The sequence below is a fragment of the Pocillopora damicornis genome, chromosome 8 (assembly GCF_964200805.1).
Source record: "Pocillopora damicornis chromosome 8, jaPocDami1.2, whole genome shotgun sequence".
Classification (NCBI taxonomy): Eukaryota; Metazoa; Cnidaria; class Anthozoa; order Scleractinia; family Pocilloporidae; genus Pocillopora; species Pocillopora damicornis.
The window spans coordinates 22,487,697-22,500,692 of NC_142677.1; the positions used below are offsets into that span (position 1 = coordinate 22,487,697).

Sequence of the window (12,996 nt, forward strand, 5' to 3'; positions counted from 1 at the left end):
TTAATAGAGTCTCAGACCGCACTAAAGTCTTTAAGCCATTATTTTGCGTTTCTTACCGTTGATCAGGGGGACTCAAAGGTTTTGATAACGAAAGTCTAATTTGTAAGTTCAAAAGCTTGGCTGAACGAAGAACATACGAATGTCACACGAAGCGTAGCTACGTCTATCCTTCAATCTTTCTTTCCTCTTACGCCAGACCATTTGCAGACCTCTAGCATTTCCTCTTAACTCGCCAGCTCAAACCTCGCGAGCTCCGTTGCTCTTGTCTCAGCCACAGTCTGAAACATCGATCAAACGACTGTGTATGTGCAAACTTTGAAAGAACATTCCCGTTCCCCGAGTCCTTGATCACGATTAGTCAAAACGTGTGGCTCTGGGGACGAGAAAAAGAAATCGCCAAAATGGCGGAGGGATGATGTGAAAAGCCAAGTTGTCTTACAAGGCTTAAAAATTAATCCCATCACACCCACTGGTAAGTTTAGACAGAATTATTTAAGTTTAATAACGGTAGCTATATGTAAAGGTGATTTCAAACAGTATCACTATCCTAACAAAGGCAACTTTTTACAAAGAAATTAAAGTAAACAGCTAGTCGTACGATTTATTTGTAAAACAAAGCATTAGTCCCAGAAGGGACTTATAGTGCTGGTTATTGTTTTCTTTCAAGAAACGACTGTGTCATCTATCTAATAGCAAGTAACTTGTACATTAACATACTAAACAGAACAAACTGTCGAACCAACCACAAATGAATCAGCTGTAGAGCTGTTAGAGTCCGGAATCAAACAAATCGTGTCGAGATCGCGGCTCTGCCATTAGTCACCTTGTGAAATCATTCCCCACACAAAATTATTTTTGCAATGTTTCGTTTGTATAGATGGATTTTCAAGCAGAGCCTCGCCAAGTTAGCTTCCTCAGTGATCATAACTACTGGATTTCGTGTGGTATGTACGCCCTGGAATATTAGCCAGCTCTTATTGACAGCTGGATTTACGCAACCTGTAGAGTATTACAGAACTTGTCAAGATCTTGCTTGCTTCCAGAGCGATTTTAAGCCATGTTTGCGGTGTGTTACTCAAACGATTGACTGTCTGGATCAAGACCTCATGTGTGCATGGTTACCAGACAATGCTACCTTTTGCATTGAATCTAGCAGCTGCAATGAGTGTGATCAAAAAACAGGGTCATGTGTGCACCTGTCACACTTTGCAGACTATAACTATACTTGTGAGAGTGAAGAACAGAATGCAGAAAATAAAATATTCAGAGTCATTACATGTTAATTACTGGAGAATAATAATAAAAAAGAAACCAAAAAGACAAGAATGATGACAACAGCTACAAATTAATTGGTATAAAACAGAAGAACAAAAAACAAACGTGATTAAAACCCCCAAAAACAAATCAAATGAAAGAGCATAAAGGACTAAAGAAATTAAAGAAAAATAAAGCTTTGATCCCAGACCTCAATATTAGGAGGTAAACCCTCATATGATTTCCTGATCCCTAAATTCATGGCTTCATCCTTGCAGGAGTGGTAACCCTTTATGCCCTAACATCCAGTATGCATATTCTTCATACTTTACTTTATACATTTCCTGAGGTGCTGACTAGGAGAATTTGTTTAACAATCATGAGCTTCATCAGCTGGAGATCATTTCTTTTATTCTCATGACTTTAAAGTGTGATTCAGAGTGATATTGTAAGGAGAAATTATATGCTGGTCATTCCTAGGGGTCACAGGATTAGGAGGAGTAGCCAATACACCCTGTCATTCATTGCCACTGTAACCAGGATACACCCTGAAATGACAAGTCACTCCATTACTGTACAGACTTTGACTTTTGATTTCTTAGAATCCCCAAGAGCCAATGGATTGATATCAGAGCAAATGCAAGCATTTGATGGAATTATCCTGGATTTCATGAAAGAACAAGATATTCCTGGGGCTAGTGTGGCAATAAGTAGAGGTGAAGAACTGATATACTGTCAAGGTAAATACAAACTGGAAAGAGACATGTTAACCTTTTCAAACAATTTTTGTATCCTACAAATGGGAATTAAATCAATATACTTGTAGGAAAAAAAAGCTTTGAAATTGAAATCCAGCTTGCCCTTCAGAATTGGAGTGAAAATTGTTGCTTGTCTCTCATCTGAGATAAAATGAATATTAAAGATTCTTTGCAAAATTTTACTTTTTTTCCACATCCTGTGCCAACAAGGCCTAAGATTAGATTTACCATTAGGTAGAAGGTTAATACTGTAACCCCTAAGACTGGCCAGCATCCATTTTCTGCTAACAATTTCATCCCCTAGTCAAAAGGGAAGGAAGGAAGGAAGCTCTTGATTGTTAACCCCTGTAACTCTTATGATTAAGTGAACAAATCCAAATTTCTCATTAGTATGTCAAATAGAAAAGTGATGAGTGTAAGGAAAAGACCAATAAGGAGATTATTAGTAGATCCAATACAAAATTCTCAGAACTAATGTCTTAGAAATTGTATGGTAGACAGTAAGGAGAATTACTAATGAGATCTTGGGAGTGAAAGGATCAAACAATTCTCCTTTTCACTACTTCAGAAAATGTATACAGAAGAGTATGGAGAATATATACACTATAGTCGGGTTGTAAAGGGTTGAAGCTTGGTATTGTAATCAGGTTGGGCACCAAAGAAAGAGGTTTTATTCAGGAGAGCAAAGGATTTGAAGGGATGCTCCACTGAATTTTTTCTCAAATGCAAACAACGATGGGTAAAACTAAATTCTCAGAGTAGACCAGAAAGGAAAAGAATTGCAACAGTCTGTTGAATGTGTACAGTCCTATTCAGGCCCCTTTGGACTTTTTCATTATTAGGCTATGGCTGTGCAGGTGCAGGAAGGAAAGTGCAACCAGAGTTAATGTTCAGAATTGCTAGTATCAGCAAAACAATTACTGCTGTTGGTGTTATGAGACTTGTTGAAGAAGGGAAATTGTCTCTGGAGGATAAAGTGTTTGGTCCAAAGGGTAATCTCCTTTTTGTTGGTTTGAGGAAAACTGTGAATCAGTTTAAAGTAGAGTTTGATCTCCATTTACATTCTGGAGTGTTATCAGTATTTTAGTTTGACGCTTTTATGTTGAATAATTTCAAGTATGCAGCAAACAATCTTGAATTCAGTAATGATTGTTTAAGACATCATGGCTTGTGCTATCACTGTTTAATCTATAAAATCTTAAATCCATCTTTATTTTTCCTAAATAAGCAATACATTCATATTTACATATTTTATGATTATATTTATTTTCAAGGAATTTTAAAGGAGTACAATCCCACAGAAATTGGTGATATTCGACTCTTAGAAATCACACTGAAACACTTGCTTCATCATTCAGCTGGGTGGGACAGAGACAGGGCTGGGGACCCTGTGTTCTGGAAAGTTGGAAAACATATGAATGTTGCTGAACCTGTGGCACCTTGTGTACTAATACAGTACATGATGGGAAGAAAACTTCAGTTTGCCCCAGGTGAGTACAATCGCAATGGAGTAGTAGAGGAATTACCATAAACACTGGTGTATAAGCCACACTTTCAGATAAGCCACACCCTGAGTTTCACAACTCAAACTTTGGACTAAAAGTTTTTGAAAAGAAATCAAAAGGAGGAGATGAAAAAATACATCAGGAGTCTTTAGAAAGTTGCCTTAAATTCTTTATCTCATGAAAATAAAGATTTATTACCAAGTAGTATTTAGCTGCTTAAGGAAGGCCAAGAAGGTTTACTGCCACTCAGTAGCAAGAAAGATGAGGTTATGTATATCAACAAAAATGTTTCATTAAGGAGCCAACAACACTTGGAAAAGCAAAGATCAATTTATTTTCTTGTTTATTTTATAAATTTTTAATGGATAGTGTCAATTTATGCAAATTTGTGGCACATTTTCTAGATGCCATACCCCTGATTTGTTATATAAATTTTTGGAAAATTGGTGTGGCTTAAACACTGCTGTCATGTTATTGTATAATATTTAAAACTCAGTCCAGTTTAGATAGTTCACATCTCATAGTATCTCTGCCATCTGCATGAGGGAGAAGAAGTTGTGTAGAACTTTATTCTCTCTTCCATCTCAAAACTTTCCCACCTTGCTCATCTGTATTAGTTGGGAGTTATTAATACTGAATTGGATGGCTATGGGGTCATTTTGTGCTTACCTAATAGCAATATCTAATAATACCCCTGATAACACATAAGAATCATTTTATTCCCCTTTTCTTTGACAAGAGAGGGCTTCTTCTTCTTACACAGTCAAGTGAAAAGTCACTGAACTGGATCTTTTCAAGAAGTGACTGGACATTACAAAGTATATGCCTAATTAATTTAAAATGCTGTAGATGCTGAAATATCAGTGGTATGAATAATTGTGATCAAATTAATTCAGAATTCTGCAGGAAAAACTATGATTTATGGTGTAGCTATATTATCCACATGCACGATAAGCTGCCTTACTCCTTCATCCTTTTTATCACAGATAGTTATCTGAGTGTGTAACATTTTGCGGTCACATACATGTGATTGTGTTTAATTCCTGTTTCATTGTTTGATTGTCTATTTGTGCATGTTAATTTGTTCTGTTGTATTTTGTTTTTAAATTGATTTTTTTTTCTTGGAAGGGAGAAGACATGCCTATTCCAATCTTGGTTATACAGTTTTGGGCCAAGTCATTGAGAGAGTGACTGGTCAAGGATATGAAGAATTTATGACGACTCTTTTGGAGGCCGTGGAAATAAAGCAAATGAAAATTGGTAGAACTCGCAAGAATGAACTCAGTGATGAGGAGGTAGATTTATCTTATTCCTTCCACTTTCATAAAATTATTCCCGACCTTCCCTACATCCACCCCCCACAGTTATAATTTTGCGTGGTCTAGCCCGGGCTGGGTCATTGATTTGCTTTCTTACACCGGACACTGTGCTCCCGCGGTGCTTCCATTCAGGACTGCAAATTAGTTAGCGGCCTTAAAGACTAGAGGACCACTGAGGTCCCCCCTGTTGGAAGTCCGTGAAGAACGAGGGTTAACGAAATTAGGGCCGTCATTGAGCTTAAAAGTAGACGGCAAATAAAAAAATTGGGGTGCTGAGTCATCATTACCGCTTTTTTATTTCCTCAGAAACACGCAAAACTAGGAACTATTCAGTCTCAAAAGTGTCAGGCGTGTCCTTTGAGTGTGGGATTGATTCTCACATATAAGCCTCTTGATGGTAAATTGTACTTTCAATTCCGCTCAAAACAAAGAAATGACTGCCGCACAAATTTCATTGTTGATGTTTCAGTAATTTGTAGATTTTTTCTTCGGTGAAGGATGAGGTGAAAATCACCGTCAGACTAGCTCGGGGTTTTGGCCGGCTACCGGCTCCCATTGACAGCCCTGCATGATAGTTTGGCACTGTTGTGATTCACTGAAATGGTTCTATACTCAGTAGTTTTACATTAATGGGTGGGTAGCTTTTAATGGACGGATTGGGAAAATTTAGATTCACCATTTTGCTAGATATTGACTTAATCCTTTCTCCACATGTTTTCCCAGGTGGAATATTTTCACAATCGTCACCCCAGGATGGTGAGGTCGATATTTCCTGACGGCTGTAAAGTACCGCCACAGTACGGAAGGTGGACCATGGGAGAAGCGGACGCCCACGGGGGTTGGATCGCCACTGCTTCTGAGCTGTTAAAGTTTCTTCTCTCCTTAGAATCGGGTGTTAATGGAAAAAGAATCATCTCACACGAAACTTTCCAAAAAATGCTCGATAAGCCGTCATTTGAGAAGGATACAGAGGAATGGTACGGATTTGGTCTCGACATCCAGGACAATGGAAGCACTTGGGGTCACAGTGGACAGATGGAGGGTACCTCAGGTGTTTTGACACGACACTGCGAGGGGTACGCTTGGGCACTGTTGTTCAATTCTTGGGCTAAAGATCTCGATCTTGATGGACTGGTAAAGAACGCTTTGAGTTGCACTTTATGTGTATCAGTGCAGCCAAGTTTTAGCGGTGTATTTCCAAGCAGTATCACAACGGAAGATAAACGACAACTGATTCAAATAATGGTGCCAAGACACGATTTCTGGCCATTGTACGAAGATGTAAAGAGTCGGGGATTTGATTTAACATGGCTAAACGCCTATAGATTTGCGAATGCTTTATACTTCGATATGATTTTTTTCCAGAACGTTTATTTAAATTCAGCCATATCTATTTATATTGGACTTACAAAGGATGCTTGCCGAGAAAGACTGAACAATCTTGTTGGTCTACGGCCCGTCCATATCGAAACTTACGTTGATAACAACGACCTACTTTACGCTCTGCTGTTAACTTCGAATGATGGTAATGGAGTGTCGTGGACGTTAGATTTGGATCTCACCGTGGCTCAGCATCGAAAAAATATGCCTGTGATGTTTAAAAGTGGTTTTAACCTCACTGTACAGTGCTTGACCGAATACAAAGGCCGGTTGCATGTCTCAGTTCTATACGAAAAGGTCGCGAATGGTGAATGCATTGCAGAATTTGACTTGAAACCAGATTATTACCAGTTTGAATTTCACAAACAGGCAAAGGAGGGATTGATGTTATCTTACGCTAAGGCCTATCACGTGAAAGGTCAACCTCGATTTAGTGTGATTTGGACCAATGAGAAGGCAGAAATCAGTGGAACCCGACATAACGTGTCCAAATATGGGTTTTTGTTTGAACTGAGAGAAGCGGCGAAAAGGAACTTTTATGCTAAGTGTGTAAGCTGTTATAACAATGAAGATGTTCTAAACTTTTTAGCTTCTTGGAACAAATAAATCTAAACGTCCATTTTGTTCATTGAATGAAACATTTATTTTTTCAGCATTTTTGTAGGAGAGAATTGTTTGAATTGTAGCGCACCCCCACAATTGCTGAGCACCCCTAAAGTTATGCGTTCTTAACCAGAAAATTATACTAAAGTCTCTTCTGTATTATTGCAATAATTTCGAATGTACACATAGACCCTAAAGGTACCTGTTCAGTATGTCTCAAGATATTATGGGCATTACACATTTAAAAACCCATTCATCGGAGGCATATTGTCAATAATGTTTCTCGTAAATTTATTTACGACAATGCTACAGTTTCATCTGCAATGGTTCGCTTGTAGGCAAACTATATGTCGTGGTCAGTTGAATTCTGAAGTATTTCATCAACTCCCTGAGGTTACTGCCCCAAGCAGTATCGTCGTTTTACATTTGTATTCTGTGTATGCACATAGGTAATCTTGTCAAGGTAATCTTGTAGTAGCGATCGGAACAGACATTAGATATTTCATCATTTGAGCCAAATCTAGAGATTGATTACTCACTGAATAAATAGTTAAATATTTTGGATTGGCTTCTGAACACCTTTACCTCTTTAAAATGGATGTTTGCTATAATAGGGCTCCTGAAGAATATGTTCGCAAAATTTCAAACTTGAAGTGAAAGATATAAGTGCGAAGAAAGGTCTTGTAACTCCCTGCCCAAGGGTGGTGGCATCTCCCGGGGGAATTCCGTGATCACTTACGTCCGAGTGTCACCGAGTTTTTCGTGACATCTGCCGCCAGAATCACGTTCAGTTACCCGAGGATTCAATATCACCTCTGTGCCTGAAAGAGTATTAGCATTTCTCTCTAGTGTCGTCCCACCATAAATTGGGGTAATTTAGTATTATCGACTGAGTTGATAACGTTAATTGGCCGCCGTAAAGAGTTAAAAAGTTGTCGTTTCGAGCGTTAGCCCTTCGTCAGAGCGAATGACAAAGGGCTAACGCTCGAAACGTCAGCTTTTAAACTTATTACGGTGGCCAATTTACGTTATCAACTTAATACTCTCCCACCGACGCAGAACCACAGAGTTTAAGAAATTTACCCCTTTATCCACTATAAATCAGTTTAGTTCAGATTTAAAGTTTTAAGTACTCTGTTCGCTTGGGATCTTTTGTAGCATGTCATTGTTGACATGATGATCTAAAGACAACAAGATCCTATTCACGCATGATATATAATAACAAGAACTGCGGCGTTCAAGATTTGTCCTTGCGAAATACGAAATCCACGGGTGGGACGGGTGTGGCTGGCCCTCTAATGTATCTATGCCTATTGCGAGAAACATCCTGGTACATCCAAGAACGATCAGAAAACATGTTCAAATTGGGACAGGTGTGAATATTGACTGTGCCTTCTCTTCTTTCACGGGGCAACGAGGTAGTGTTAGCATGTGTTCCCGAAATTGAATGGCCAGTGACTTCGCTTATAATTTGTTTCTTCACGCGCAGTGTTGAGGGTGGTAAAGCTGGCAGTGGTTTCTTAACAAACGACTGGACTTTTGTTTTTAATTCGTTATTTTCCGACCTGGTACGAGTTTGAAGCTGATGCGCCATCGATACTTTTCGGGACGCTAATTCGCCAGGTTCAGATCGCGTTCGTAACCGTCCCATAACAACAGTGATGGACTCGAAGTCACCTTCTTCAGCGACCGATGGAGGCGAGAGTTCAAAATCATGTCCATTAGAGTTCTGCTTAGAAACCTGGTGGTTTTCGTAATATGTAGATGTCAATGGGTCCATATCCAACGGAGCGTCAAATTTGTCGGATGCGCTGTCATGTCGGGCCAGTTTCAAAACAGCAACCCTACCGAAATTTTGATTTTGCAATGTTGTTCCTCTGTCGGTTGGTTCCAAATCTGAGCGAGAAGCAAACATTGATAAAGGTTTCGGAACCATAATTGGTGTCTCGTGACATCTCAGGTGATGCTCCATTGACTCCCCGATCAAAACAGGAAGTTTAGTTTCCTCGGTAACATCAGTGTGCGTGCTATCAGTTGCTTTGTTTCCACTTAATTTTCGGCCCCACTTTCTCTTGGTGTTATCTTCAAATATTTGTAGCTTCAAACGTTCTAGTTTACTCCTTTGCTCGTCTGTTATTCTCGTTGTATCCTCTGCCTGGCTGTCTGAAAAACTTCTATTACGAGTGATCTCAAGATCGGGCATTTTCAACAGAGATAAACCTTGAATGGAAGCTTGGAAACTTGCTCTGCGCGCGGGAAAATGCGACAGACGTTCTGTATTTTCATCTACCCCATTTTTCACCGCATTACTGCGATGAGACGAACAAGAGGAAATTAATCGATTATTTGATTCTCCATGTTTGTTTACCCGAGACATGGGTGGAAATGTCATCATCTCAACAGCCCTGTCGCTTTCAAAGAACCTTTGACCACTGTTTGATGTACTAGCCATTGTTTCTTCATCAAAACCCCTTCCACACCAACTTAAACCATTCTGAGGCATAATTGATCCCGAGTCTTTTTCACCTCCGTCGCCGGACCTCCTTCTTCCAAGTTCCGTCGGGTCAGTTTTCTTCCGACTATTTGAGAGCTGTCGTGTCAACATGGCTTTATGGCGATAAATGTCGCTCACTCTTTCGTCGGTGGACTCCTGAGCTAAAGTTACTGATTGTTATCTACGTGATATTCAGTTTAACGACTACATAAATAAGAATTTTCCGCATTTTGACTTTCGATACTCTCTTCGAATCTTCCCAATGTTTACGGCCGCTTTATCAGAAGCACGACTCACCCAGATGCCCTGGATGTAACGTTTTCTCTGTTAACGACCAAAATCAAGCAGAAGCATTAATCCGATATTTTCACTCCTGCCGAGAGACAAAAGCTGTTCAAGCACTCTTTTGTATAATTACTCCTTACTGCATGAATGCGTAAGAAATTGATTCCGCGCGATTAGCGTCTTAGCAAATTAAGCCCCGATTGGTAAACACATGATTACAAGTCACGATAGGCGGATAATTAAGGAGTTCGCATTATTCTGTACATACATCAGAGCAGCTGTCAGTACGTGTCAGTGATCTGTGGATTGCGTCGCTTCTATCAAAAATGACAACCACTCTTTGACTCGGACGGTGGTGAGCAGTCATAAGAAGTTTGAGAAATTTTGCCTTCCTGACTAAGACTACACGTTGTGTAAACCACAGGATGCCACATTTGGCGTATTTCGACAAAATCTTTATTATAGGATTTGAAAATAAATTTTAATACCAAACGTGATCTACCGCAAAGGTTACTCCCATTTCAAAACTTTTTCCTTAAGAAAGACACAATTTTTGACACGCTGAAAAGTGAAATTATACACCACACTAAGATAGTCTCAGCATGTTATCGACCACTGCTCTAATCTTGCTTCTCTCGCTGGAATCAGGAAGGAACGACGATTAGGCTCTTTGACTGATCTTATTTGGAGGCACATACCTTTCTAAGGTCAAGTAGTCGAGTGTCCTCCTCTCCACACCCCGTTTTGCCAGCAACTAAAGTTTTTCATTTTTTTTTTTCTTGAGCTCATTGTTCTTATAAACCTGAGTGAATCCAGTTAAGATCTGTAGAAAAATAGAAAACAAAATCTTTCTGACCAAAAATGCGAACATTTTACCAGGAGAATATGTTCATACTTGATTGAATTATTACAAAAATGCACGCTTGCCCATCATCTGATATAAAGATTCCAAAATGCGCTTTCTGTCGCCGCATGGTGACCTTTTAACATCAATGTAAACGACGCTAAAGTTTGTACGAAGTAAGAAAACATTCAAAACTTTCAATTCTACCGTCTGTATGTATTTAGTAATTAACTTTTTTTTATTGAAAACTGCTTGATTAAACAAAATGAATTCATCCCATTATGATGAGTAAACAGTAAAAAAAGGTGTATGTCATGAAAAGGCAAGAGCGACCTGCACTTAAAGGGCATGTAAACCCAAAAAACGTTCATTTTCTTTTCACATAGATGTTTAGTAAATATATCAAGTACACCAAAGGTACCATTCGTTTTTTCTCAAAAGTCCATTTTCACTTTGTAAAAGCTCTTCCAAATTCGAAACATTCGCCATCTTGAATGGCGCCATCTTTCCTGTGACGTCACGGGTGGATCCTCCAAAGTCTCGTTTTATAATCGCGTGAGGCACGAAGGAGTCTTTTCTACAGCCGTTGTTTGCTGGTCTCGTCATGATTTTTTTACGTACAGTTTGCTTCAATATAATCAATTTTTTCGTAATGGTGAAGCGTTGAGCCGTCCAGTTTTGTACTGATTCAAACAAAACTGGGCATACAATGCAAATATTTCCAAATGACGCAAATTTGAAGCGACAATTTGTGAAATTTGTTCAAGTGAAAATAGCCGATTTCGTCGAGCCGTTCGAACGTTCTGTTGTTTGTAGCAGTCATTTTTATTCCTGGTGCTGTACCGACGATTCAGGCCTCACCAGAAGCAAATTATTCGGAAGACGAAAAACGACCCATACAGTCGGCAGACGACGAGGATTCGGAAGTGGCTGACCAAACTGAGAAAGAAGTTGAGCTCTTCAAAAGTTAGAGGTCAACAGAGAAAGTACAAAATCGATTTACATGAGAACGTTTCGTTAATTAAACAACAATAGCTTTATTGGTTCTCTAAAAACATCTTTTTTCTCATTTAATGAAAGATTATGGGGAAGTCAGTTGTTTGGGAGCCAGCGCTGAGCCCGTAAAAGACACTGACATGTCTGAACCTTTGCCTGTCGAAACACGTATCAAAGAAAGAGAATTCGTTGATATCAGTGTGTTATAACGTGATCTGGAATTTTGTCGGTTCTATACAAAGAATTCTATACAGGATCCCATAATCAACCCTTATGTTCTATAAGAAAATCCATGCCAGCCCCACTTAGTGCTTCCTTTGAGAAACCCTGCAGAGAAACAGCAGAAGAATTTGTGTCACGGTTTTCACAGCAGTGAAAATACATTCAAAGGTCAGTAGGACAATATTCATCATTTTGAGTGCAACTTAAAAGATCCTGATTTCAGCTTGCAAAACTATCTTTTCAATAATGCAAATCGAAGCAAACACAAACAGGGTTGGATAATTATGAAGGCCACACAAGGAAATGCACATGATACAACTTGTTTTATCGATGGAAATGCTTCTGAGATGAAGGATATTGTTTACCGCACAAGATAGCACAGCGACCCTTTGCTGAGATATCCCCAACACCAACGAACAAGCTATCTGTAGGCAATTTAGCGAAATTTCCTGCCAGGAAAGAAGCGAAAAACAACTAGCTCTAGTATTGTATTATTAAATCAATGGCAGAAACAACTCAAGTAAATCGATCTCAAAATGTAACAAAACAGATGAAACAGAAAATATTTAGCTTAGTCGTTTCTGGTGTGATTATCTGTGCTTTACTGCTGCCTGTAAGCGTACTTGGCCGTCTCCAGCACCCAGAAATCGAGGCAAATTGACTGAAAACCTGGATGCTCAGTGATACAACTTATCTGGGTTTCAGGCCATTTTGCCACAATTGCCCGATTTCCGTACAACAAACACTTTCATGAGTTTTCGGCATTGGTTGACAAGTTCCACACTCGCACCTTTGATAATTTTATATAAAACACTCTCAGAAGCTCAAGTTTAAAAAAATTCTGTTGCATTCCTTTAGATTGTACCCTCGCTGTATTGCATTTTCATGTTAAATACAAATAAATCACAAAGTAAATTAAATACCAGTCTGAGTTTCCGAGACTGTCGCATCGCTGTCGACATGTTCTGTACTGTCTTCGTGCGGATCGCTTCGGTGAACCCCACGCGGCTCATATTGTCAAGGACGTGGCCCAGACTCTCCTAAAGATTGTGGATTATCCCCAGCGCTGTCATGTACTAAGCTTAAGGCATTCGAGTCGCTACCTTCTGAAAAAACATCTTCCGAACTACCGCTACTTACACGAACTCCCACACCAGTTCTACTGGGGAATATGTGTTGCGCAATATTTTGGTTCCACGGCTTACGTCACGAATTCTCGCTATTGTTTTTACCGGAAATGGAATTTCAGTTGATAATGCCGATTTTCTCCTAAAATAAGTCGAATTGGACAAAACTAATTTCAAATTCGTTTTCTACGCCACTTTTTACATAGTAT

The 12,996-nt window shown here is 39.3% G+C and overlaps 2 protein-coding genes and 1 long non-coding RNA gene across 4 annotated transcripts; 1 reads left to right on the forward strand and 2 right to left on the reverse strand.

The window, feature by feature from the left end:
• The first annotated feature begins 333 nt into the window (after nt 1-333).
• On the forward strand, nt 334-7,378 carry LOC113678922 (uncharacterized). Of its 2 annotated transcripts, none has more exons than XM_027195839.2 (7): nt 334-472; nt 878-944; nt 1,857-1,994; nt 2,855-3,004; nt 3,287-3,502; nt 4,646-4,812; nt 5,560-7,378. In XM_027195839.2, exons 2-7 carry the CDS (start codon nt 878-880, stop codon nt 6,820-6,822), a joined length of 2,001 nt encoding a protein of 666 aa, XP_027051640.2. In that variant the 5' UTR covers nt 334-472; the 3' UTR covers nt 6,823-7,378. The 2 variants fall into 2 exon arrangements, with proteins under 2 accessions (XP_027051640.2, XP_089071053.1); XM_089214927.1 differs by having other exon boundaries at nt 375-472; nt 1,735-1,994.
• LOC113678930 (uncharacterized) lies at nt 6,836-10,740 on the reverse strand. Its single transcript, XM_027195851.2, has one exon. It carries the CDS (start codon nt 9,422-9,424, stop codon nt 8,057-8,059), a length of 1,368 nt encoding a protein of 455 aa, XP_027051652.2. The 5' UTR covers nt 9,425-10,740; the 3' UTR covers nt 6,836-8,056.
• Nucleotides 10,741-11,459: 719 nt separating this feature from the next.
• On the reverse strand, nt 11,460-12,848 carry LOC149041828 (uncharacterized). The gene is made up of 3 exons (XR_016179037.1): nt 12,584-12,848; nt 12,026-12,109; nt 11,460-11,765 (listed from the first exon to the last, which is right to left on the reverse strand). It is a non-coding gene; the product is annotated as an uncharacterized LOC149041828 (long non-coding RNA).
• Between the last annotated feature and the right edge of the window lie 148 nt (nt 12,849-12,996).